General features: G+C 43.9%; 4 protein-coding genes across 4 annotated transcripts; 3 read left to right on the top strand and 1 right to left on the bottom strand.

Annotated features, from left to right (window-relative positions):
* The first annotated feature begins 88 nt into the window (after window positions 1–88).
* Window positions 89–2,994, top strand: LOC148426024 (uncharacterized). Its single transcript, XM_088410492.1, has 5 exons — window positions 89–1,161; window positions 1,426–1,680; window positions 1,893–2,174; window positions 2,313–2,591; window positions 2,673–2,994. The coding sequence occupies exons 1-5, from the start codon at window positions 1,122–1,124 to the stop codon at window positions 2,753–2,755; spliced, it is 939 nt and encodes a 312-aa protein (XP_088266618.1). The 5' UTR covers window positions 89–1,121; the 3' UTR covers window positions 2,756–2,994.
* A 1,347-nt stretch (window positions 2,995–4,341) lies between these two features.
* Window positions 4,342–6,495, top strand: LOC148426023 (cell adhesion molecule CEACAM8-like; the record flags this gene model as incomplete). Its single annotated transcript, XM_088409620.1, has 4 exons — window positions 4,342–4,354; window positions 4,487–4,795; window positions 5,877–6,155; window positions 6,218–6,495. Coding segments are annotated over 4 exons (879 nt in total), but the record flags the coding sequence as incomplete, so codon positions are not given.
* A 3,396-nt stretch (window positions 6,496–9,891) lies between these two features.
* On the top strand, window positions 9,892–19,576 carry ceacam1 (CEA cell adhesion molecule 1). Its single transcript, XM_088410150.1, has 13 exons — window positions 9,892–10,058; window positions 10,127–10,420; window positions 11,699–11,980; window positions 12,390–12,653; window positions 13,162–13,437; window positions 14,048–14,299; window positions 14,372–14,647; window positions 14,731–14,982; window positions 15,743–16,018; window positions 16,710–16,961; window positions 18,078–18,362; window positions 18,799–19,047; window positions 19,138–19,576. The coding sequence occupies exons 1-13, from the start codon at window positions 10,004–10,006 to the stop codon at window positions 19,224–19,226; spliced, it is 3,102 nt and encodes a 1,033-aa protein (XP_088266276.1). The 5' UTR covers window positions 9,892–10,003; the 3' UTR covers window positions 19,227–19,576.
* An 856-nt stretch (window positions 19,577–20,432) lies between these two features.
* On the bottom strand, window positions 20,433–23,685 carry pafah1b3 (platelet-activating factor acetylhydrolase, isoform Ib, gamma subunit). Its single transcript, XM_088410151.1, has 6 exons — window positions 23,606–23,685; window positions 23,267–23,400; window positions 22,096–22,185; window positions 21,892–22,008; window positions 21,702–21,824; window positions 20,433–21,108 (listed from the first exon to the last, which is right to left on the bottom strand). Exons 2-6 carry the CDS (start codon window positions 23,345–23,347, stop codon window positions 20,848–20,850), a joined length of 672 nt encoding a protein of 223 aa, XP_088266277.1. The 5' UTR covers window positions 23,348–23,400; window positions 23,606–23,685; the 3' UTR covers window positions 20,433–20,847.
* Between the last annotated feature and the right edge of the window lie 205 nt (window positions 23,686–23,890).

Genomic DNA, 23,890 nt, shown 5'->3' with positions numbered 1-23,890 from the left:
TACATAATAATCCCCAAGAGATTTTGTTTTTATACATTCACGACAAAATAAGCTGTGGAACACATTTTGAATTTGGTTGTGCACCTTCATACACATTGATCTAATAATGCAATTTAAAAAAAAAATAAAAATCAGTTTAGAATTCCTGTACATCTAACAATGCTTGCGATACGTTGGCAGACATTTCTATTGAGCGTTTCATATTCCAAACCGTTTGCGTAAATTTAGTTTGAATCAGTGTTTTGTCGACGTAGCCGTGTACCCGGGTAAATGACGTCACATTATTGTCGTCCTTCACTCACCAAATTTTACAGTCGCCAATTTTTAAGACTCGAAACGTTCAAAAGTGCGTTAAAACATACCGGTAACAATCAAATGTACTTTTTAGCTGTCGATATTTGTGTGCGTTTTCTTCGAATTCCGGCGGCATTTCCGTGGCGACTACGTCACATGACTATAAAGAAAACGCCATTGGTTCATCAACGTTGAATTCTTCTGGTGCGTTCACAAACGCTTTTGAAAAGTACGGCGAATTTGAATTACCATTTAAAGTACTGATGGGAATTGCGTTCAGGTACACTTGGTGAATGGGTAACTTTTAGAGAAACACAATGTGCCGAAACTTCACACGACGCCCCTTTTCAAAGTACAAAGGTGGTTGTGAAATTCAAATTCCATGGCGTTTGAACGTACTCGAATTATTCCAATAAATCCAAAGTGCAGGGTGGGCAAAATCCGGTCAGAGGAATTTGATGATAAACCAAGAGATAATGTATCTCATTATCAAAATTGCGTGAAATGTCCCACTATGCAATTGTCACCCAAGAGTTCTGAAAATTAAACTTCTACAGAGGAAAGTTTTTCTTTTTTTCGAGGAGAATATATTTTTTTAGGATAAATAGCGCTCTCTGGTGTGTGATGACCCAAACGCGCCAGATTACTTTGACGTCATCCAGGTTGACTTCGGTTTCCCGTCACCGCTCACCTCTGGGAAAATTCCATTTAGTTCATAACATCATATTTCGCCATATCCTATAGTTTGTTGTGAAAACGAAGGCGTGGACTGTTTTGGTATATATAAGGAAGCCTAATTTTGTTGAAACTTCACAATCACATTCAAGATGGTCGCCGTCTACATTGTTTTGCTGCTGCTCCTGAATGGTAAGAGATTGTTTTATTTACTTGTCTGAGTTAAAAGGCAGGAAAAATCGTAATAAAAAAAGAAGTAAACCTGTAGAATAAAAAGTTATGGTCATAAATTAAAATTCACGTAGACAAGGTTCTTGAAAAAAAAATGCAAGAAAAACTACAACAGAAAAAATGATGGACATAAATGAAAATATGTGATAGCGTGTAGCCGGAATAACCAAACTCTGCATCACCTCGTTTTTTGTTTTGTTTTTTCTTTTTGTCCCTGTCACGCAGGCGGCCAAGCATCCGGCTTCAAACTGCAAATCAATTGGAGCGGTCACGTGAGCGCCGGATCCAGGACCACCTTCACGTGCGCGTCCAACTGCTTTGCGAACTGTACTTACTCCTGGTCCTTTTTGGGCCGCGCTTTCAACGGGAGCACCTTCACCTGGACGCCGGACGGGCTGCTCCCATCGGTGACGTTGCAGTGCACCGTGCGAAAAAGCACGGGAGACGCCAGCACCGCCACCGTCATTCTGGACATTAAAAGTAAGCAAGAGTACAACAAAACTTCTGTATTTTACGCACCATAAGGCCGGGAAATAAAATGTAAATTCTTCCATTTCTACCATTGTATTACTACTTCACTATATTACTACTACAAAAAAAAAACAACAACATAAAGACATGTTGTTTTGCCAATTTATTGTGACTACTATTCAAGTAAATATGATTAAATAAATACGATTCGACATTTCCAGATCCCATGTCAGTCCAAGTCATGCCACCCAGCGCTATCCCATCTCTGAACCGGTCCGTGGATCTCGTCTGCCGCGGCGACGGAAGCCCGCATCCCTCCCCTTCCGCAGAGCCGGTGGTCTGGTACAAAGACGGAGCCAAGGTGGCCTGGCGGGATCATATGCACCTGCTCCGCAACACCACGCTCCGTTTCGACCCGTTGCTACCGACTGATGCCGGATTCTACAAGTGTGAGACCGTCCTCAACCAGAATACGGTTTTTAGTCTGGGCTACTTGCTTAGTGGTAAGTACGTCAAGAGCCCAATATACAGTACATATATATATATATATATATATATATATATATATATATATATATATATATATATATATATGCTCTATATATGCTCTATTTATGTGTTTGTTTTTTGTCTCTCAATAGTGGACGCGGCATGGAACGTGAGCATCAGCGGGCCGGACGAGGCGTCGGTGGGACAACTGAGCTCGTTCACGTGCTTGATGACGTGCACCCTGAACGTGGACTGCACGGTGAGGTGGCCGTTGGAAGGCGGTTTCCCCCTGGGGAGCTACATCTCGGTACATGAAGACCAGCTCTCGTGGATTCCCGCCGTGCCGGGAACCTTCCAAAATTTGACCTGCCTTGTGGAGAACGTCGCGGCCGGACGCTGGGCCAAGGCCACCAAGATGGTGGAAGTGAAAGGTGAGCATTGGCTGATGCTAGTTTTCTTGATCGATCGGGTTTGAATTGTTTGATAATGGTCGTATTTGTTCTTGTCTGAAGGTGCTCCCGTCTCTGGATCCTCACGGCTGACTGGAGTGTCCACTTGGGTTCTAGGCCTGGCTCTGCTATTGATGACTTATTAATAACACTAATGGCAATGCTACTTGTATTTTCTATTAACTTTTTAGTGCTACGTTTTTATTGCTACTGTTTTTGTTTTCATGCTTTTGTTTTTTGTTGTTTTTGGACCTTTTGGCTACTTTGAAGAAAAAATAAAACATTAATGTACCAGGAAACTGTTCAAAATGCATATTTTCAGGAAACGATTAACATGACGGATGGTGACATGTTGATGGATATATATGACAATGACGACCTTTGACCTCTGACATCATTGGTTTACCCGAAAATAAAGGAAAGCCGTTGCGACATGTGTCTGGGAATTTTATTGAATATCCTTTTTATTATTATTATTATTATTATTATTATTATTATTATTACTACGCTTGTGAAATAGAAGACGTGAGTCAGGCAAAGCAAACGGGAGGGTGACAAAGGCCTCGCTGTGTTTTGACACATTACTAAGCTCCGCCCATCTTGCTGTATTTGCCTATAGATTAGCTCACCCTGTCCCATATGGATTTAAGATATCAAAATTAAACAATAAGTAAGTTAGTGTTACATTATCGCAGTAAAAACACCTGGTTAGTTCATATTTTATTTGAGTCGTGGAGCAGTGTCTTTAACTCATTCAATGCCAAAGACGTTTTTACGTCCATGCATTCAATGCCAGTTTTTTTTAACTCTTTACTTTGTTCAAGTGTTTGGCATATTACTAAAAAGTAATAGAAAAAAAGTACTAAATCAGGGGTGTCACATTCTTCTTTTTGTAATAATGTCCCAAATAGTACAACCACAACACCACTAATAATCATAAAACATTACACATTTTTCATTTACTGAAAACATTCAGCTCATTTTTAGACTTCATAAATCATCTCGCGGGCCGGATTAAACCGGTTTGCGGGCCAGAACCGGCCCTTGGGTCGTATGTTTGAAACCCCTGTACTGAGGTAATCAATTATTTAACTAAATGAAGAACAAAGTAATACATTACTTTATACAGTTACGTACTCAATTACTTTAAGTATTTTAGTCAAGTCTGAAAGTACTAAAGTACCTAAATAGTCAACTAGTTAACTACTTCCCATCACTGTAGTTAACTAAAGTAATCAATTACTTCAAGTACTTTAGTATCTCACCAATAACTTTAGTGCTTTTGTAACAAATTATTTACTTCAGTATTTATTCCGCAAATTAGTTGGATTACTTGAGTAGTACTTTACACACACACATATATATATATTAATATATATATATAGATATATTAATATATATATATATATATATATATATATATATATATGTATGTATATATATTCTGTGTATTCTTTATATTTGTTGTATTTATTGCTCATGTTATTAATATGCACCTCAGGGAGCAGCACCCCAATTTTTGTTGTATACCTGTATGGGACAATACAGGCATTGTATTCTGTCATGAGTAAATCTGCCCCAAAAAGGTCCCGCACCCCCGCAAGCTAACATTGCCCCTGTCATCATTTATCATGAGAACTTCACCCAAGAAGGCAAACATGACGGAAGACAGAAGTTACCCGCAGATAAGCGGCAGCGCGTTTGCGGAGATGGGGGCAGGCGTATATAACGGCGGCAGAAAGGAGGTGGGTGTCCGACACCTCAAAATGGAACAGACGGCGCTTCTGCTGCTGCTGCTTTCAACGCAAGGTGACATCAAAGCGGTGATTGTCAAGCGCGTCACTTTTGGCATTCTTCTCTTTCTTCGCCCCTGCCAGGAAGGATCTCGTCCGGCGCCGTGCGGCTGGTTCCGTCCTCCAACCCGGCCGCCGTCGGGGAGGTCCTGACCCTCTCCCTGTGGCCGCCCGGCGATCTGAAGGGCGGCAGCTGGGCGGTGGGAGACACCCTCATCCTCACCTGGCGCGGGGACCAGCAGGCGGTTTTCCCCAACCACAGCGGCAGGGCGACCGTGGACGTCCGCACGGGCGCCCTCACCCTCGGCTTGCTCTCCCCGGACGATTCCGGGATGTACGCGGTGCAGAGCGACGACCGACGTCTACGGGCCAACGTCTCTGTTACAGTTCTGGGTGAGGTCCACGCGGGTTGAGACTAGGACAGGGGTGTCAAGCGCGTTTTTACGGCGGGTCACGTTGTCCTTCAGCTCTCTGTCGGAGGACTGGAACGAGGTTGGTAAAACGCGTCAAAAGAGAGATTGGAAACAAAAACCAAAAAAACGGTTGGTTTTTTTCCCCCTCCCAAATTAAATTTTGGAAGGAAGGAATGAAAAAGGGAAAAAGGGAGGGAAGGCAGCGGTGGAGGAAGAGGAGAAAAGGAGGGAAAAAGGAAGGAACGTGAAGAAAGAAGGGAGAAGGAGAAAGAAGGAACGAAAAAATCTGAAGGAAGGAAACGTTTCGTCAAGTCTAGATTGTAGTTCGGATCGCAAAACTACGGAGATGCCCCGAGAGACCCGATTTGTAACTTTTTTTGAGTTATGAGCGCTTGTGCGGCCGATCTGTTGCTTTGACGCGAGAGTAAAAATCTAGACCACAGGTGTCAAACTCAAGGCCAGGGTTCCAGAACCGGCCCGCCAAATGCTGATTTGATTTCAAGATTCTAGCTAAACTTGCAGATCGTCTTCATTTTCTGTTCCCGATCTATCTTTTGAACAATTTTTATCGGCCTGTTTTCAAAACTAGGTAAAGATGTAAACCAGCAAAAATGGTGTTTATTAGACACGTTTTTCTATTTTTGAGTCCTAAATTTTCAGGATTTTAGAGAAATGAAAGCGGTACGTTAAAATTGAAGCTTTTTTTAGACTATTTTTATATTTATTCCGGCCCTCTAACAGACACTATAAGTACAATGTGGCCCACGATAAAAATCAGTTTGGCACCCTTGATCTAGACCACAGGTGTGGAACTCCAGTCCTCGAGGGCCGGCATCCAGCATGTTTTCCGGTTTTCTTTCCCAAACACACCTGATTCAAATGATTAGTTCATTAGCAAGCTCTGCAGGAGCTCCAAAATGATCCCAAACATTTGAATCAGGTGTTTTTGATGGAAAAGGTTTGAAAACATGTTGAAAACCGGCCCTCGAGGACTGGAGTTCGAAACCCGTGATCTAGACGATGGCAGCAGTCAGCCCTAAAAACGTTTGTGTCCCTCACAGAGCCCGTTTTGAACGTGACGCTCAAGGTCAACGAAAGCCGCCCGTTGGAGTCGTCCCCGGCGGCGCTCACGTGCTCCGTCTCCTCGGGATCCTCGCCGTCCTTCGCGTGGCTCAACGGCAGCTCGCCGCTGACGGCCCAGCGCAGAGTGGCGCTAACTGACGGAAACAGAACTCTGACCATCCTCGACGTGAGCCGCCACGACGCCGGGCCCTTCCGCTGCTCGGCCTTCAACCCCGTCAGCAACGGCACGAGCGAACCCTTCACCCTCACCGTTATCTGTGAGCGTTCGAACGTTCCCTTCCGACCCCAACGCCGGCGAACGACATTCCTCTGTCCTCAGACGGCCCGGACAACATGGTTCTGACGGCGAACGGGCGGCGCGCCTCGGTTTGGTTCGAGGCCGGAAGCAACCTGACCCTGCGCTGCTCGGCCCGGTCGGCGCCGCCGGCTCGACTTCGCTGGGCTTTCCGGGGTCGCTATCTTAACGCCACGGGCCCTTGGCTGGGACTGCCCCACTTCAACCGGGAACACGGCGGACCCTATTCTTGTCTGGCCTTCAACAACGAGACCAATCGAAGCAGCAACATCACCAAAGACGTCCTCGTAACTAGTGAGTAGAGTAGAAGAACATACTTTGCCGTTTACGTGCCACGATGCAGTTCTACTTTTTGTCAGAGGGCCGCAATGACCGTCGAGTCGAGTCAATTTTAAGTGCGTTCCTCACGCACTTAAGTTTGGAAATCAGAGGCTGGTAAAACAGTTCAAAAGGGAATCAAATCTCTTGTTTTTTTCCTCCTAAACTTTTAAAAGTTTGGAAGGATGGAAGATGGATGGAAGAAAGCAGTGAAGGAAGGAGGGAGGGAAAAGGTGAGGGAAAAAAAACAAAGGAATGAGAGGAAGGAAGCAAAAAAAGGAAGGAGGGAAAAGGAAAAAGAGGAAAAAAGGGAGGGAAGGAAGCAGTGACGGAACGAAGGAGACAAAATGAGAGAAAAAACAAAGGAATGAGAAGGAAGAGGAGCAAAGAAGAGGAAGGTGAGAAAAAGAGAGGAAGGAAGGAATAATGGGGGAGAGGGGGAGGAAAGGAAGCAGCGAAGGAAGGAAAGGCGAGAAAGAAGGAAGGTCATATTGTGAAGGGAGAGAGGAAGGAGAGAAACGAAGAGAAAAAAGGCGTATACCGCCACCTGCCGGTGTGATGTGTGCATTTGTGTGTTTGTGCTGAGTCGCACACGACGTCATTAAAGCCGCGCCCATTTCTCAAGTGGCTTCTTCCAATGATGCCGTGGCTGGGATTCCTCCTGTCCAACGTGTGATGTCACCAATGACATGCAACCACGTGTACGTTTTCTAATAAACGCTTTGGAAATAGCTTAAAGCTGGTTTTGGGACTATGCCACCTTTTTGGTGCATTCCATCGAAGATAAAGCATTGCAAGAAGTAATAAAAATGGAGATGACATTTCTGGAAGGAATGTCAAAAGAGGTAGGGAGATAATAGAAGAAAATATTTGAAAAACTTTGACGAATGAGGTTGAGCGATAAATGCATGAATTAAAAGTGTCCTAAACAAATGTTTCATGAATTATTCAAAATGATAATTCAATACGTTTCTTTGTCATTCAATAAATAAATGTTTCATTAATTCAAAGTGTCATTCATTAAATACACTTTTCATTGATTAAACAATTTCATTTATAAAACATTTATTTAAACAATGACGCTTTTATTTAATTATTTATGATTATGATATTACCATTTCATTAATTATTGAATGACATTCATTTATTGAATGTTGACCATTTTGGCCCTCCATACCTTACATTTATTTAATTTTGAAAAAAAAAAGTCTACTCTTCTGGAGCGAGAACATCCACGTGACTCTGAATGAAGTAAAAAAACAAAACAAAACATCTGAACCGCTTCCTTAATCAGTCACGTGATGCAGACGCTTTGAAAGTGTCATTTCTGGCCCCTCCTACCAAAGAAATCAATGACGTACCCCCTGTGAAATAGGTTTTCATCCAAATATATCGCAAATATATATTTTTATGCTTTCGCAGATGATTTCACAACACGTATATCCACATATTAACAATATAGCTATAATTTCAAATCCACTGCTTTTTTTTCTCGTAAAAAACAGGACACCAAGCCACCAACAATGTTTCATCCCACTTCAGTTCACTTATCTTGTTTGTCTTCGTTTCATGTGATGTAACGAGCTCATAATAGAGAAAAAATATTTATCCGGCTGTCACGGGCTATTGAAAGTGTACAGAAAGTGCTTGGCGCCACCGCAAATGGCAAACAGGCCGGGGTGGATCAAGTGTAAACAGCCAGTCGTTTCGATTCCCTTTAAAATGTCACAGCGTGGAAGAGGCCCGTATACCCCGAGGGACACAATAAAAAAAGATGAATACTTATTCCACCTAGCAAACTAAGACCGATGATCGCATTTTAATTCTTTTAAAGCGGGCAGGAAATAAGGGCTCGACTATTGCAAGGTAAATAAGCAGGATAAAACCTGAATAATTCCATCTTCTTTGTGCATTTAAACAAAAGAAATCCATCCATAATATACAGTACCTCTGTTTAGTTAAAAAATGAAAAATGCGGCCACACGAATCTGCAGTGCGGTTTATACAGTCACAAGCATGCCAAGCCACTAGGTGGCAGTATTGCAAGCAAATTCTGCCACTTCCGACCCTATCGAATCTGTTTTTGGGAATGCGAGGAAATCCAGACTTTAAATGGGGCCCTGATAGGGAAACGGTTCCCACAACTCAACTTCAATTTTCATTACCCCGTCCTCATCATCAACCGGTTCTGCGGAATTCCATCTTGGTGTTAGTTAAACACCATAATATTGACTGTTAGCAAAAGATCTCATTTTGTTGTGTTTGCCTAAGCGAAATTGGCTGACCTCACACTGTTCATAACACATTTTGACAGCGCGTAGTCAAATTTGGAGGCAGTGTTGTGTAAGCTCAAAGCTCCTTAACTCTTTCTGTGCCAAGCGTTATCGGAAAAGGCGACTTTTACGTCGAGTGCCAGTACATTTAGCGTTTCTCATTTTTCAAGTCCCGCAGATATTGGGGGCTATATCTATGTAAACATGGGTGCTATCCTATGAAAGATTGATTTCCATTCCTTACATTACTTAGAATTACAATTATGTAATGTATGTGTAGTATGTATGGCAACAATGCCATCTAATGGTCACAGTTATCGCTACAGTGCTCAATTGGCGTCATATTAGACACTAGTCAAGGGGTGTCAGCTACCCTCCAGAAAAAAACAAACACGTTATTATTCTTTATTACTATTTTAAGACAAGAATTCTCGTCCACGGCACCGAAAGAGTTAAATTCAGCGCTATCGCAAATCGGAGATGAATGGTGGGATTCCTTTTGAGTCATTTCTGTCACCTGAGAGCAAAAATTTCACTCACATCGTAAAACAAGGGAGAAACAGACATCTTTGGAAAATTTCTTTGGGAGAAGGAAGAAGCCCAGATACAGATCATCTGTATCTGCATATCATCACTTGGGTCACTGGCTTGCTGGTGCCTATCCCAGCAGTTTTCGGTCAGTAGGTGGGGGACACCCTGGACTGGATTTTCGGAGACATCGACCAGATTTTTTGAAAACACATCCCATTTGTTCTAGAAATTTAGACGCAACGTAACAGGAGGATTACACCAAAATCTTGACTATTGACAAAACGTATCATTTTCCTGTTTGCCTAACTAAACATGTTTATTCGTGACACCACATTTTCCAGTGTTTATTCATCACCTGGAGGAATGCGTCTCAAGTTCAAAGGTCCTTCTGTTGAGGTTGAATGGACAGCGTCAGTATTGTGTGTGTCCCCCCCCCCAACTCCCATGACAAGTGGACGGAAAGTTGCCGGACAAGATTGGAGGTTTACAGTAAATGGACACTCCTGCGGCACAGCTCCAGGAGGATCAGGGCAAAACAGGGCGTGGTGGCTTTGTGGTGGCAAAGCCGAGCATTTGCATCAACAGAAAGTTGCGCGCAGCAAATATTTGCCATCGAGACAGCCCACGGGATTGGTCGACTTCTTAGGGTTGGAATTAGTTTCGCCGAGAAGGCCCAAGGGAGCGCAGCATGGAGCCTCCGTTAGTGTATCTCATCATCATATTGGGGTTATTCTGCTCAACAGGTAAGACTTGACAAATATCGTTGAATCAAACGATACCAAGCGGCCGCTCGGCGTTTTCCTGGATGCAGATCGTGCCCGAGCTCAGGGTATAAGCGCCTCGGAGAACCCGATCGCCGTGGGGAAGAACGTCACACTTTTCGGCCAGAACCAAGTCACCACGGGCGCGTGGCTCTTCAACAATAACCTGGTGGTCATCATAGTCCCCGGAGGGGTCATCACCGCCGCCAACTGGACGGGGAGAGTGACGTTCAACACCAGCACCTCGGCCTTGACGGTGATATCGGTCGGGCTGGCCGAGTCCGGGACGTACACGCTTCAGGATGTGGCTTCCCCTCCGTCCCAGTTAACGCTGTCGGTTCAAGGTAAGGAGTTTGAAGAGACTGACGGTATTTCCGGGGATAAGCAAATGGATCAATCGATCAATCGATCAATCGGTTACGACGACTGATCGATTCAGTCGGTCGAGACAGCATGTTGTTTGACGAGATAAACGACCATAAACGGGAGTAAATGGACGGTTGGAATTAGGGATGGACGCTTTGACGTTTGGGACGGATGGATGGATGTTCTCGGTGCTTGGGACTGACAGGTGAAGGCTCGAATCTAAACAGATGGATGTCTAAATGTGGATTGAGCTCCAGGCCAACTCAAATAAGAATAAGTGGATGGATGGATGGATGGATGATCGTTGCCAGAGATGGGCAACTTCTATGTTTTTGCTGGTCGGACATTTGTCAGAGCCCACCCCCTTTCCGTCATTGTCGGACAGTCGTTTTTTCAAGCCAGACGAATTTGTAATCGTCGGTCCGTCAGTCGGTTGGCGTACTTTTGCCTGCCCTTCTGCCACCACTAGAGAGTGACATTTGACCTTTTATTTCCGGTCCATCGGTCGCGGGTCTACCTCGGTCTGCATTCATATGAATTATTTTTCCTTTTTTATTATTTACACAAAACGTTAACACCATGTCTGAGGTTCTACAGTTACACTGCAATTGAAAAACAACACAGTAATATAAGTGTAACACGAATACAAAGCCAGCTAAGGGGTTTAACCCTATGGGACGAGAGTGCTAGGAGGATAATGACAGACCCCTCCCACCTGTGCCACACTCTTTTGGGCTACGGCTGCCCATAACCACCCGAAACTGCCATAGACTCCGTTTTTTTCCCTTCAGCAACTGATAAATCACAGGTGTCAAACTATGACACATTGATATGTTCACAACGGTCAGGGGATCAAAATTACAATCTCTTGGGAGAAGGCCGCTCTACCACTAAACCGCGTCACCCCTAGTCACTAATCTTGATAGACTCCAGTCCTCAAGTTCAATGAGTATTAGTTTAAAATGAGTATTGGAGTTTTACATAAATGCATCAGTAGAGCATTTCTATTTACAAATTCATTTATTGGATGTACAAATTGAAAAATCTTTTGCGCTTAGCCATACTATCAATCATATTATGATTAGATCATTTTCACGTTAGTGAAGCTACAGTAACAATGAGTTTTTATGTATATGAATCTTTGTATGTTTTTTTTGTTTGTTTTTTTAACAACAATAAAGAATCCGTACTTCAACTTTGACTTTTTTTTTTTGATAAATTGTTCCAGTGTCTGACAAAAGCTTCCTTCTAAACAGAGCCCATTTCGGGTGTGTCCATGACGGCGAACGGGACCGACCTGGTGGAGTTCAACGACACGGTGACGCTCACCTGCACAGTGGTGACAGGCACTTCCCTGTCCTTCACGTGGCTAAATAATACGGCTGAGGTGACGCCCGGCGGATATGTCCACTTCAGCGAGGACGGCTCCCAGCTCACCCTCACCAAAGTGACGCGCTACGACCAAGGCCCGTTCAGGTGTAACGTGACCAACGGTATCAGCCAGGGAATCAGTTTGACGGTGCAATTCAACATCAGCTGTGAGTTGGAAGCATTTTTACGCACTCATAAAACAACTAATCATAAATGTGGCTGTCTTGGTACTTGAGGATTTTCATTTTGTCTTGAAAAAGGTTAACCATCAACGGGACGGGGATGTACGTGATAAACTCACCTGCTTGTTTACTACAGTTCTTTATTTATGTACAAGATCAACCAGGGGTGGACGAAAATGGAATCCGGTTGACGTCGGCAGCTATCGTACTTTTACTCTTAGATTTAATCTCCTGACAAAACTGCTTATTAGCATTTACGACGGTTTACGTCGTCATTTCAATATTTGATAGTTTTAGTCCAGTTTCAGTCCACTAAATCTCAAAAAGGTTTAACATACTATCGCTAACCATCAAACGAGCAAAACAAAATTTGGCATTCTCTTCATTTGCCCAGACGGACCAACGAACGCCGCCGTGTCAGTCTCGCCCCTGATGCACACCCACATCACGGGTTCAAACATCACTCTGTCATGCTCGGCTGAGTCCAAGCCCGCCGCCACAATCCAGTGGACGCGAAACGGAACGAACCTTAACCACACCGAGGCGCAACTTGTGCTACCGATGGTTGAGGAGAGCCATTCAGGGGAATACCAGTGTCTCCTGTACAACTCGGTCACATCCAGGTTCAACAGTGTCAGCGCAATGATCAGGATCTTGGGTAAGGTTCTGTGTTCTGCCGGTAGAAAATCAACGGTTGTCTGAATTTCCATATTTGCCGACTACGGCGCTGTGCAGTGAAGCGGTCGGCTTAGAGGCTGGATGTACTGGTGGACAGAAGGAAGGTTGGGCTTAGGATAGATATAGAACATTCCTGTGATTTCCTATATCATCACCAAAAAAGACTTATTTTACCATCAACATGTGCAAGGTAAATCAACTGTACAACTGACCGGCATCCAATCCAGGATGTAGTCTGAATCTCAACAAGATAAGCGGTAGAAAGTGGATGGGTTGTCCTTTCCGAGTGGCAGTAGAGCCCACACGTGACAAGAAATCTGGACTTGGGTCTATCTCAAACAAAGTCGAAGTGGTTTGATGCGGGCTTACTTGCAGGACGGGTTTTCTGGCGAAGGACAAAAAAGTCAATCTCATGCCATTTGAGATCGAAACTAATATCAAATCTTTTGGAAATGATGTTTTGCAATAAACAAGAATCTGACCCACAGCGCCGATAACGGCCGTGACGGTGAACCACACGGGTGGTGTGGCGGTGGCCGACGAGCCCTTCGCTCTCAACTGTCACGTGAGCGGGGAGGCAGAAATCATCCAGTGGATGAAGAACGGCGATCTGGTGTTGGCTGACAACACTACGATTTTTGATGCCGACAACCGGACGCTGACTCTGAACCCGGCCCAGTCCTCTGATGCTGGCCAGTATAAGTGTCAGGCTTTCAACGCTGTGAGCAACATGACCAGTAGTCCCTACACCCTGGAAGTCTACCGTAAGTCGAAATATTTGTTCCGCTAATAAAAAAACAAAAAACAAACTTATCGACTGACATACTGTTAGACATACTGGTAAGTTAAGTAACCACAAACATCTGTAGATATTAGTGTTGTGGTTCTCCAAAGGTCTTGCTGTAGTCTCGATTTCGATCTCCAAAATTCTTACTCTAGTCTGTTTAGACATCCCAGTGTCTAGGTCTAATGTTGGTCTTGAATCTCTGAAAGTCTCGCTCTAGTCTCATTGTCGCCCTCCAAAAGGCTTGCTCCAGTCTCGGTCTCGACCTCCAAAAGTCTTACTCTAGTCTCAGTCTTGACCTCCAAAAGTCTTCGTTCGCTCTTAGTCTCCACCTACAAAAGTCTTGTTCAAATCTTGGTCTTGACCTCTGAAAGTCTAGGTCGAGTCTCCGATTTGTCTTGGTCTAACCTCGGTCTGCGTCTCGTTCTCCCAAAGTCTTGGTCTAGTCTCAGTTTCAACCTTCCAAAGTCTTGGTCTAGTCTCAGTCTCTCTCGTCTTAATAATCCCTTGGTCTCAGTTGGTGTTGTCTTGATAGTAGTCTTCACTCAAAAGTAATCTTGATGTCACTGATGTACTGCTTGTTTCTGAAGATGGTCCATCCACACCTGTGATCATGGCACCTTCCATGGCCTTGACTGGGGACCAGGTGCATCTCAACTGTTCTAGCGACTCACATCCTCCCAGCACGTACAGCTGGCACTTCAACGGCACTGAGGTGGCAAACACCTCCGAGTACATGACGGGACCATTGTCACTCAACATGAGCGGGACATACACCTGCATGGCCTTCAACAATTTCACTGGGAAAAACAGCACAGCGCAACACATGCTCACTGTTTTAGGTAAGTGGAAGAGGAGATCCTACATTTCCACAAATAGCGGCCTCTGACATACCATGTTCAATTCTCCCACAGCTCCGGTGAGCATGGCCTCCGTAACGGCGGCTGGCATGCATCCGATCCTGAACCACACGTTCAACCTCACCTGCGAGACCGTAGGAAGCGTGGTGTCCATCATGTGGACGCATAACGGAGCCCCGGTATACACGTACAGCAACATGAGCCTCTCTTCGGATAACTCCACCCTCACCTTTGACCCTGTGTCCGAATCCCACAAAGGGAATTATACGTGTGAAGCTTCGAACCCTCTTAGCAGTTTAATCAGTGGGAATTATACCCTCAACATCGTATGTAAGTATTTTTTGTATATGACCTATCTTGAAGCATGACACAACAACTGTTGTATCTATGACAATTGAATATTTTTCTTTTAGTTGGACCCGGGACGCCAAACGTCACGTCACCCATTGCGACGCTAAAAGGAAGCAACGCCACACTCAATTGCAGTGCCTTATCGTACCCCCCTAGCGAGTATATGTGGTTCTTCAATGGCACCCAGGTGGCCAACACCTCCGTGTACCTAACAACCACTCTCAGCACAAACATGAGCGGGACATACACCTGCACGGCCCGCAACGCCATCAGTGGCGACAACAGCTCAGCCGATACCACTCTGACCGTGCTCGGTGAGATCACGTTAACATTTTCCAGCAAAAACAACCAGCGGCGGGAGAAACTAAGTATCAATATTTTGTTACTGTCCTTTGAAGTTATGCTGTATTCGTCAGTCAAGGAGAGATCCTGTCCTAAGCGGGGGAGTTCTAGTATCTTTAGGTCTCGTTCGCAAGTGAAGTAAGGATTTAACATGTGATCGACAGGCAGAACGGTTCAGCGTCTGCTGTGTTGCAGATTGTCTCTGCAACGTCGTGATAAGGAAGGAACTGAGTTGGGTCCATCTAGGTTCCTGCCCTTACTTATGGTCATGAGAACAAGATCCCGGATACACGCGGCTCAAATTAGTTTTGATCGCAAGGTGTCTGGGCTCTCCCTTGGAGATAGGTGACATGCTTGGTCATCTGGTAGGGACTTGGGGTAAAGCTGTTGCTCCTCCATTTTGAAAGAAGCCAGCTGAGCTGGCTCGGGCATCTGGTTAGGATGCTTCCTAGATGCCTCCCTGGTGAGGTGTTCTGGGTATGTCCAAGCGAGAGGAGACTCAAAGGGCGACTCAGGACATGCTGGAGAAACTATGTCTCTCGGTGGCCCTGGGAACACCTGGGGATCCTCCCAGAGGAGCTGGACGAAGCGGCTGGGGAAAGGGAAGTCTGGATTTCCCTGCGAACACTGCTGTCCAGCAACCCAACTCTGACTAAAGCAGTAGATGATGGATCACAACAAAAACTAAATATTTCCACTCAACCACCTTTGTGTTTGTTTTTTTTTCCACAGAGGAAATAAAATACGTACACATAGAGGTGCCCGCGCATCCCCCGGTGGAAGGATACTCCTACATGATGACGTGCAACGTGTCCGGCCCCGCTGACCAAGTGCTATGGCAAAAGAACGGAGAGGCCCTCATGACGGACGCCAGGATCGCGATGTCCTCGGATAACCGTACAGTCAACTTCACCGAACTGCACCGTAACGATTCCGGACAGTACCACTGCTGGGCTATTAATCCGGCTCAACAAATGGCGAGCCCTCCGCACTCGCTTATTGTAAACTGTGAGTATTACGTGGAGGTATATAACACGCACAAGTATGTTGTAATGAAAACCATGGGGTTGTCTACCAGTCAATCAACGAAAGACAAGAAATGGTAAAGATATTTAGGGGCTTTTACCAATGAATTTGACAATGGAATTAGAAAAATAAATTTAATGAAATATGCATACTTTAGATTTGGATGTATAATTGAACAGTGGTCAATATTGTATATCATAATTGTTAAAATGTCATTTAACAGCAAGAATAATACTGAATTTAAAAATATATTTGTTTATACAAATTGTTTACGGAAAAAAACAATGGTCATTGAAGGTTTCAAAGTTTGGCAGGATTCTCACTTTTGACTATATTAAAGAAAGACTTCGGAATCCTCATTTTAGTCGGAATTCAGAATTTCGTTTTTATTCGTTTTATATAATTGAGAAGCACTGCTTTAAAGTCAGGTCCTAAATTTAAGGCAAACATTCTGACGAGAGCCCGAATTCGGAGATAAAAGCAGCATGATTGCCTGTCATATTGAAATATTACCTATATTGAAATATGACCTGTGAAATTCTGCTGTGTGAACAATTCTGTTGTGCATGCTTTGACCACCTGGGGGCGGTACAATAGGCACTTAGCAAATACAGTTGGTTTCAAGGCCTTTTACCCAAATAACTAAATCAACTTTTGGGTTTTACTGTCGCAGTTGGACCAGAGACGCCAATGATTGACGGACCGTCCATGGCAGTGGAGGGGCAGTCGGTAAGCTTGAACTGCTCGGCAGTGTCGCTGCCTGACAGCCACATGAGCTGGTGGAGCAACATGACCCTGATTGCCAACGGCTCTGTGTATGTGACGCCAAATTTGACGCTAAACATGAGCGGGCAATACACCTGCATGGCCCGCAATCCTGTGTCGGGAAAAAACAGCACAAAGGCCCTCATGCTCCAGGTCATTGGTAAGAAATCGCAACTGTTTGTATATCAATATCAGTCGCTATGTATCATTTCCGCGTATTTCCCGGACACTCGGCCTGCAACTCCCGATTACTTTCACAGGTGGGCAACTTACATATTTTGCCGCTCCGACATTCGTCAGAGGCCCTTCCCTTTTCCGTCATCGTCGGTCCGTAATTTTGGCAAGCCAGACGGAATTGTAATCGTCGGTCCGTCAGTCCATCGGTGTATTTTTGCCACATACTTCCGCCACCATTAGAGAGCGACATTTGACATTTTGTTTTTTCTGGTCCGTCATTCGTCAGGCACTGGACTACTTCTCTCTGCACTCACACTAAAACTTGTTTCTGTTTTAGAACACTTCAATTGAAACACAACACAGTAATATAAGTGTAACACAAAAATAAAGCCAGCGAAGGGGTGAAGAAGAGAGTTTCATTAACATTTGTCTAAATATGTCTAAAGTTCATCTGCAACGTACAGTACAAGTAAAACAAAGTATTGCTGAAATTGAATGGACTAAAAAAGTCTTTAATTAGGGATTTATTAAAGTTCTATCTTAAAAAAACATTTCCTGGTCAAGAGCCCATCAGAGGAGGAATGCAAATTTGTTTGAAACTAATTTATAAGACAGTTAACATTTCATTATCATGTTTGGCTAGTGCATTGTAGTTACTGGGCATATCAATTGTTAGGACAATCCATACACTGTCAATTTCGGCAAAAAAGGCCCGTTTTTGAACGGATACAAGTCAACTTGTTTTTATCCATAAAGGGGGGCGGGCATTTTGCCGCTCCCTGTCGCCTGATAATGACATCACACTTGCTCAAGGCTCACTTAATGACCATTCAGGGCTCAGCTAGAAAAAGTTGCAAACGGTCGTTAACTGAGCCTCGAGCAAATGGGATGACATCTTCAGTCGACGGCAAGTGGCAAAATGGCCACCTCGAGATGGATGGGAAAAAAAAAATTCCACAAAAACAAAACTAATCAGAATGCTGTGATTAGACTGGAGGCGCATAGAACATATTGTAAATCATATCAGGGAGTGTACATCCACTTCAAAATAATGTTTAGTTGACTACTGCGCCTTTTCATAGCGTGTGAACATTTTCAGAGAATATCGAGTCAGTGATGGTCCAAAACGAGACGATTCCCATCGACGGCGACAACTTCACGCTCACCTGTGTGGTGGACGGGCCGTACACGTCCGTCCAGTGGAGGAAGAACGGTGTGCACCTGGCGGCCAACGGCTCCGCCTCCAACCACTCTCAATACCACATGGAGGACGACAAGCTTCATTTCGCGCCCTTGATGCGCTACAACAACGGCACGTACCAGTGCATCGCCAGTAATCTGGTGGGACCCCACGAAAGCCCCCCGTACGAGCTCCTGGTCAACTGTGAGTACTCGAGGGGATTGACAAATGTATTTGATGATGAATGCTAATAACGTAGCACTTTTAGCTCTCATACTCTACCATTATTGTATTAATGAGCTAGTAGTCTCTCTCTCTCTCTCTCTCTCTCTCTCTCTCTCTCTCTCTCTCTCTCTCTATATATATATATATATATATATATATATATATATATATATATATATATATATATATATATATATATATATATATATATATATATATATATATATATGTATGTGCACAAACATTTAGCATTTGGCAGACATTATAGCAGTTCGTTCAAAATTAAGTAAGTAAACATTAGTGTTATCATGTCTGCATTCTTATCCATTATTCAACATTACAGGAAAAAATACTTAAAGAAGCTTACCAAAAAAGCTATCATCCTTCTCCATTTCACCAATTTCTTTTCTTGCAGACGGGCCTGTCAGCGTGACGATCCTCGGTCCGACCTTGTCCAGGGAAGACCTGACCGTTACCATCAAATGCGTCGCCGATTCGCAGCCGGAAAGCCAGTACGAGTGGTTTTTAAACGATGAGCCGTCGTCGGCCGTCGCCTTCGACAGCATCTTTCAAATCCCGCTGCTGGAGTCCAACTACACGTGCAAGGCCACCAACTACGTCACCAATATCAGCATGTCTCACACCAAGTCCATCGGCCTGTTTGGTGAGTGCGATTCTTCCTTCAACACAAAAGACAAATTCCCTCCAAATCTCTAAAAATGATTGCTACACATATTTTTTTCTTCTTTTTCAGGTTCTACTACTGCACTTCAACCCCCATCCCAAAAATTCCTCGCGATCATTAGTGTTTTTCTCATGTCCGTCCCGGTTCTCTTCCACTGAATAGCTCCGAATGGTCTGAAATTTTAGTTGGCAAAACGGTCAAGTGTCATTTTTGGTTGTCCGTATAATGCAAAGTCGTATTGACATTTCCGACTATGAGATTATTTTTTCCTAGGTTTGAACGGCAGCATGTTGTGATTATTGCTGCCACTGCACTGGAACACACTGGAATTCTTTTCCAAGTGGCTCCATTATTTCACTTGATGATAATCAAGTCTTGCACTTTTTTTTCCCGACCCGCGGCACGGGAGATCAAACTGTATGACGCGTGTGTATGAACTTTAGTGTGCATTGATATGTGGTATTATTCTACAAATCAATAAAATTCCAAAGACGGGTCGGACCTTGAACCATGTTATCTTCTTAGCTCTGGTGACCTGTTATTAAATTACCATAATTCCCCAAATATAACACGTTTCTTTTTCTCAGAATTGAAGGCCATAAGTATGGGCGCGTTGTATAAACTGGCGGTTCTCAAAGCGGGGTCCATTTAGAGACATGGAACGAGGTGTCAAAAGCAGTTTAATAGAGAGAAAATGACTCACCTGAAACGGCTGCCGTTCCTACTGATCACTTGTGAACAAAGCAGGTCTCCTCAAATGTGCTGTTGTGCACAAATGTGCAGAAATGGCAGTTCATTTCATAAAAAAACAAAAAATGGGGATATGGTGGAAATGTGTGTATTGTCTGTAGTTATAGTTGTCCTTTAACAAAACAATAACATGTTTTATTTTTATTCAAATACCAGAACATTGTTAGAATCTAAATCTAAACACCAGAAACGATTAAAGTACTAAGTAGATATGTGTTTTATTGTCTTTTGTATTCGTAGTGGTTCGTTAACCAAGGCGAACACACATTTTATTTTATATCCTAATAGCCAATTATTCGATATACTGTAACTTTCCATAAGATATCAAAAAAAAAAACCATGTCGGGCTGCACAATGAATTGAATTTCGATCGCGATCTCGAAATCGGCTGCCATGATTAATGAAGCCGATCCTCGGCGATATTAACATTTAAAAAGCTGGCTATCGTACATGTCAAATCAAGCAATCGGGATTCTTATTTTGGACATCATCGCAGACCTTTTGAGGACATCTGCAACCAAATTAGAGGCAGTGCTTTGAGCTGCTCAGAAGCGTCTCGCGGGTCAGCGTCCGCAGCGGAAACTGTGTCAATAAGACGAAACACACCCCAAAAATGCTGTCGTCTTTCTTTAATTCATTTTCTCAGCTTACACCGCTCAGGAATGGAAGCAGCGGAATGTTCCTAGGGGCCAAATTCATGCGGGGCCTCCCGACACAAGACTTGTTGGACAAACACATTGGTGGCAAAGACAGCCTCTCATCTGTTGCTTTAAAATACAGGAGCTGAAGCAAAAAAAGTGCTCAAGGACAACAATGACGCCATATACGGAGGGGAATCACGAGTGGGAGCTTTACGGGGACTGAAGCGGGACATTAGTTGTTCTCTCTAGCGTTTCACACGGATTTTAGTCTTTTGGTCCCACGACTTGTAACAGTGATCGACAACCGCGTCGCCATCGATATTATTCATCATTTTTGCTAAGCTAGCAGAGTGTTAAAGACCAGTGCAAGTGTGTGTGTGTGTGTGTCTCAGATGTCAGCGGACCTGTCCAGCATGGACTTGAGGTGAGCGTGCAGCGGCTCGCACACGGCCTGGTAGGCCTGCGGGGTGAGGTGAAGGTAGTCGTACATGTCCTGGTGGGAGATGCTGCCGTTGGAGTGCACGAAGCCCGGGTCCACGTTGAGGAAGGATGCGTGCGGGAGGCCCGCCACGGCTTCCCGCACCAACCGGTTGACCTCGGCGTTGCGCTCCCGCAGAGGGTTCGGGGATTTGCCTCTCGGTAGGAGTCCCTGCAAAGAAGCCATGTGAAAATGGAACCCTTTTAGCAGTCTTTCTTGTCGACTAATGCAGCGGTAGTTGCTTTCGGGTGCTCTAAGTATAAAGTTGACATGAGTAGTATTCAAGTTTTTTTGTTTAGGGTTATCGCAATGCAATTTTCACTTCTGATAATAATATTGCAGCATAGAATATTGTCTGATGCTGATAATGACACCAGCAGGAATTATCCATCCGTCCGCTTTCTATAGCCGCTTATCCTCACAAGGGTCGCAGGCCTGCTGGTACCTATCCCAGCTGGCTTGGGGCAGTAGATGGGGGACACTCAGAACTGGTTGCCAGCCAATTGCAGGGCACACAGTGACAAACAACCATTCATGTACCCAATCACACCTAAGGACAATTACATTACATTTAATCATTACATTGATTAAAGTTCTAATTGTCCGCAAAAAAAAAAAAACAACAACTTTATTCCCCAAGCCAAGTTCAACATGGTTTGGAATTACAGTGCAGAGAAGCAAAATATTAGGAACAGCATTCACTACGATACGCGTCTCCGACTTGATCCATATCACGTCTGCAAGAAGGAGTGACGAGCACTTACGAGTACGAGCGTGTGAGCGTGCGGCAGCTTGTTCTTGACCACTTGAACGATTTCCATGATGCCCCCGCATATCTGCTTGGGGGTGTGTCCGTGATTTTGGGTCCCCACCCACAGCACGACGATCTGGAGCGACAAAAGCCAGACGACGACCGTGAGCGTTCTCTGAAAATGAATGACGTGAACGGAATACCTTTGGACTGATGTGGTCCAGTTCACCGTTGGTCAGTCTCCAGAGTACATGCTGCGTGGCGTCACTGCCCACCCCGAAATTGAGGGCGTGGAGTGGGGAGAAGAGTTGCCGCCACACCTGCAAACCCCACAAAAATATTCAAATGTACGTCTGGGATTGTTAAAAAAACAACAACAACAAAAAGAACAAAGTGTTGTTTCTTACACCAAACTGATGCATGAGCTGCACCAGAAAGTCGCCAACGAAGAGGACGTCCGGTTCTTTGTCTTTGCTGTCCGACAGGAAGCGGTTGTGCTGAAATTGTCAACAAATGTTAATGTGTAAAATACATTTATAATTGAAATACGGCGGTAAAAATTAAAGAATTGACATGGCGATGAAATTATTTAACCCCCCCCTCAGCCACTAGCATAATTTAGCCACAAGCTAGCATTGCTTGAACGCTCTGCATGGGCAGCTGGCAAGAACAGTCGGATTACTCTGCACGCTTTAATGCTGACAGCCTGACAGTTGCCAAGTCTCCACCAAAATGCATTGGGAGAGAATGATATAAAATTTTATTAAGTTTAACTAGAAAAAAAAATGTTGATTAGCAAAAAAAAAAAAAGAAGTCTACTTTATATAAATAGTAGGTCATTAATTTCCCTGGTGGACGATAAAGCTCATCTTATCTTGTTTGAGATGTGTCGTTTGGTCTTCTTTGTTTATGTTTATTTTACCACCAAGCAACATACAAAACTATTTCATTTGTTTAATACCCAATCTCAATATTTGCAGACTTACATAGGAGATACAGGATGCTCCGATTCCCTTCAAATCACCTGGGGCGATATTTTGGTTTTCCAGTTGAAGGATGGTAAATGAATAGCATGTAAGACAAGGTTAGAAAAAAAAGGCCTTACACAGGAGCTCTAATGTATTTTGTTAAAATATTGAGTTTAAGAAAAAATCAGGTCAGATCAACTCTGATCAGGGAAAAGAAAACATTTTGAAAACGGAAAACTGTATATTAGGTATTCCTTGACAATGCAAATTCTGCAAAAATCTCGTTTTAGTGGGCTCGATCTCGTGAGGTATTGCGTCTCGTGGAATTTGGGTTGGTATTTATTACAGCACAATAACGTTTATTGAAGATTAGAAATGTGTTTCTAACGTGTTAGCATGGGACAAATTTTTGAGTCGACCTATTTTTGTGGTCGAGTCATTAGACTCCACTATCTTAATCAACTGGTTCAATTACTAACAGATGCTAGTTTTTGTTAGGTACCTATTGGTGTGTCTGGTTTCTCCAATAAGCATGCAAATTGACTTTCTGTCCGCGATTACGTCACTGGGGATTACAAATATTAAAAATGAGGGTATGACATACACGTACCATGGACATCCATCGTCCGTCTCCCTGGGTGTCCACACAGAGGGTGGGTGTGGCGGCCGGGTTCCGCTCGTCGCCGCTCATGGCTCGGCCTCGATCAGCGCTTTAAAATCCGGTGCGTATGATTTTTGGACTTTCTGTTTTACAAACCGAAAAATGAACACAGTCAAGAAAATGCTAAGCTAGCTGCGCGGTAGTTTAACGCCAGTGAAATTAGCACGAGTGGCTAGCTTGTTTGCTTTTTATTCATTTAAGGAGAATAGATGTTTGTTTCAGTTTTAGTCGTTGAAATTATTGCGCGCCAAGTTATGTGTTGGGAAAAACCAGTATAAATTTACATACACGTTGAATATAGATTAAATAGTCAAAATCCCGTCATCATCTCCCAAAATCCGTTTCAGGAAGTGAGCTTTCACGCTAGAGGCACATACCAATATTTTTCGTGGGGGTCAAGAACGCTTCGTATTTCGAAGTAGTTCACTTCCTGGGTGGTATTTTACAAACACGATTAAATATTGGATAGTAAATAATAGTATTTAGATGTGTAAATATTGAGATTTATTTCGTGTAAATTGAGAAAACGGGAGAAAATGATGCGCTGTGTTGTGAAACTCCCCCCTTCACAAG

This window comes from Hippichthys cyanospilos, chromosome 3 (assembly GCF_059441005.1).
Source record: "Hippichthys cyanospilos isolate Australia breed blue-spotted pipefish chromosome 3, RoL_Hcya_1.0, whole genome shotgun sequence".
In the NCBI taxonomy this organism is placed as follows: Eukaryota; Metazoa; Chordata; class Actinopteri; order Syngnathiformes; family Syngnathidae; genus Hippichthys; species Hippichthys cyanospilos.
The sequence above is the reverse complement of the archived record's forward strand: the minus strand, read 5'-3'. Positions and strand labels throughout refer to the sequence as shown.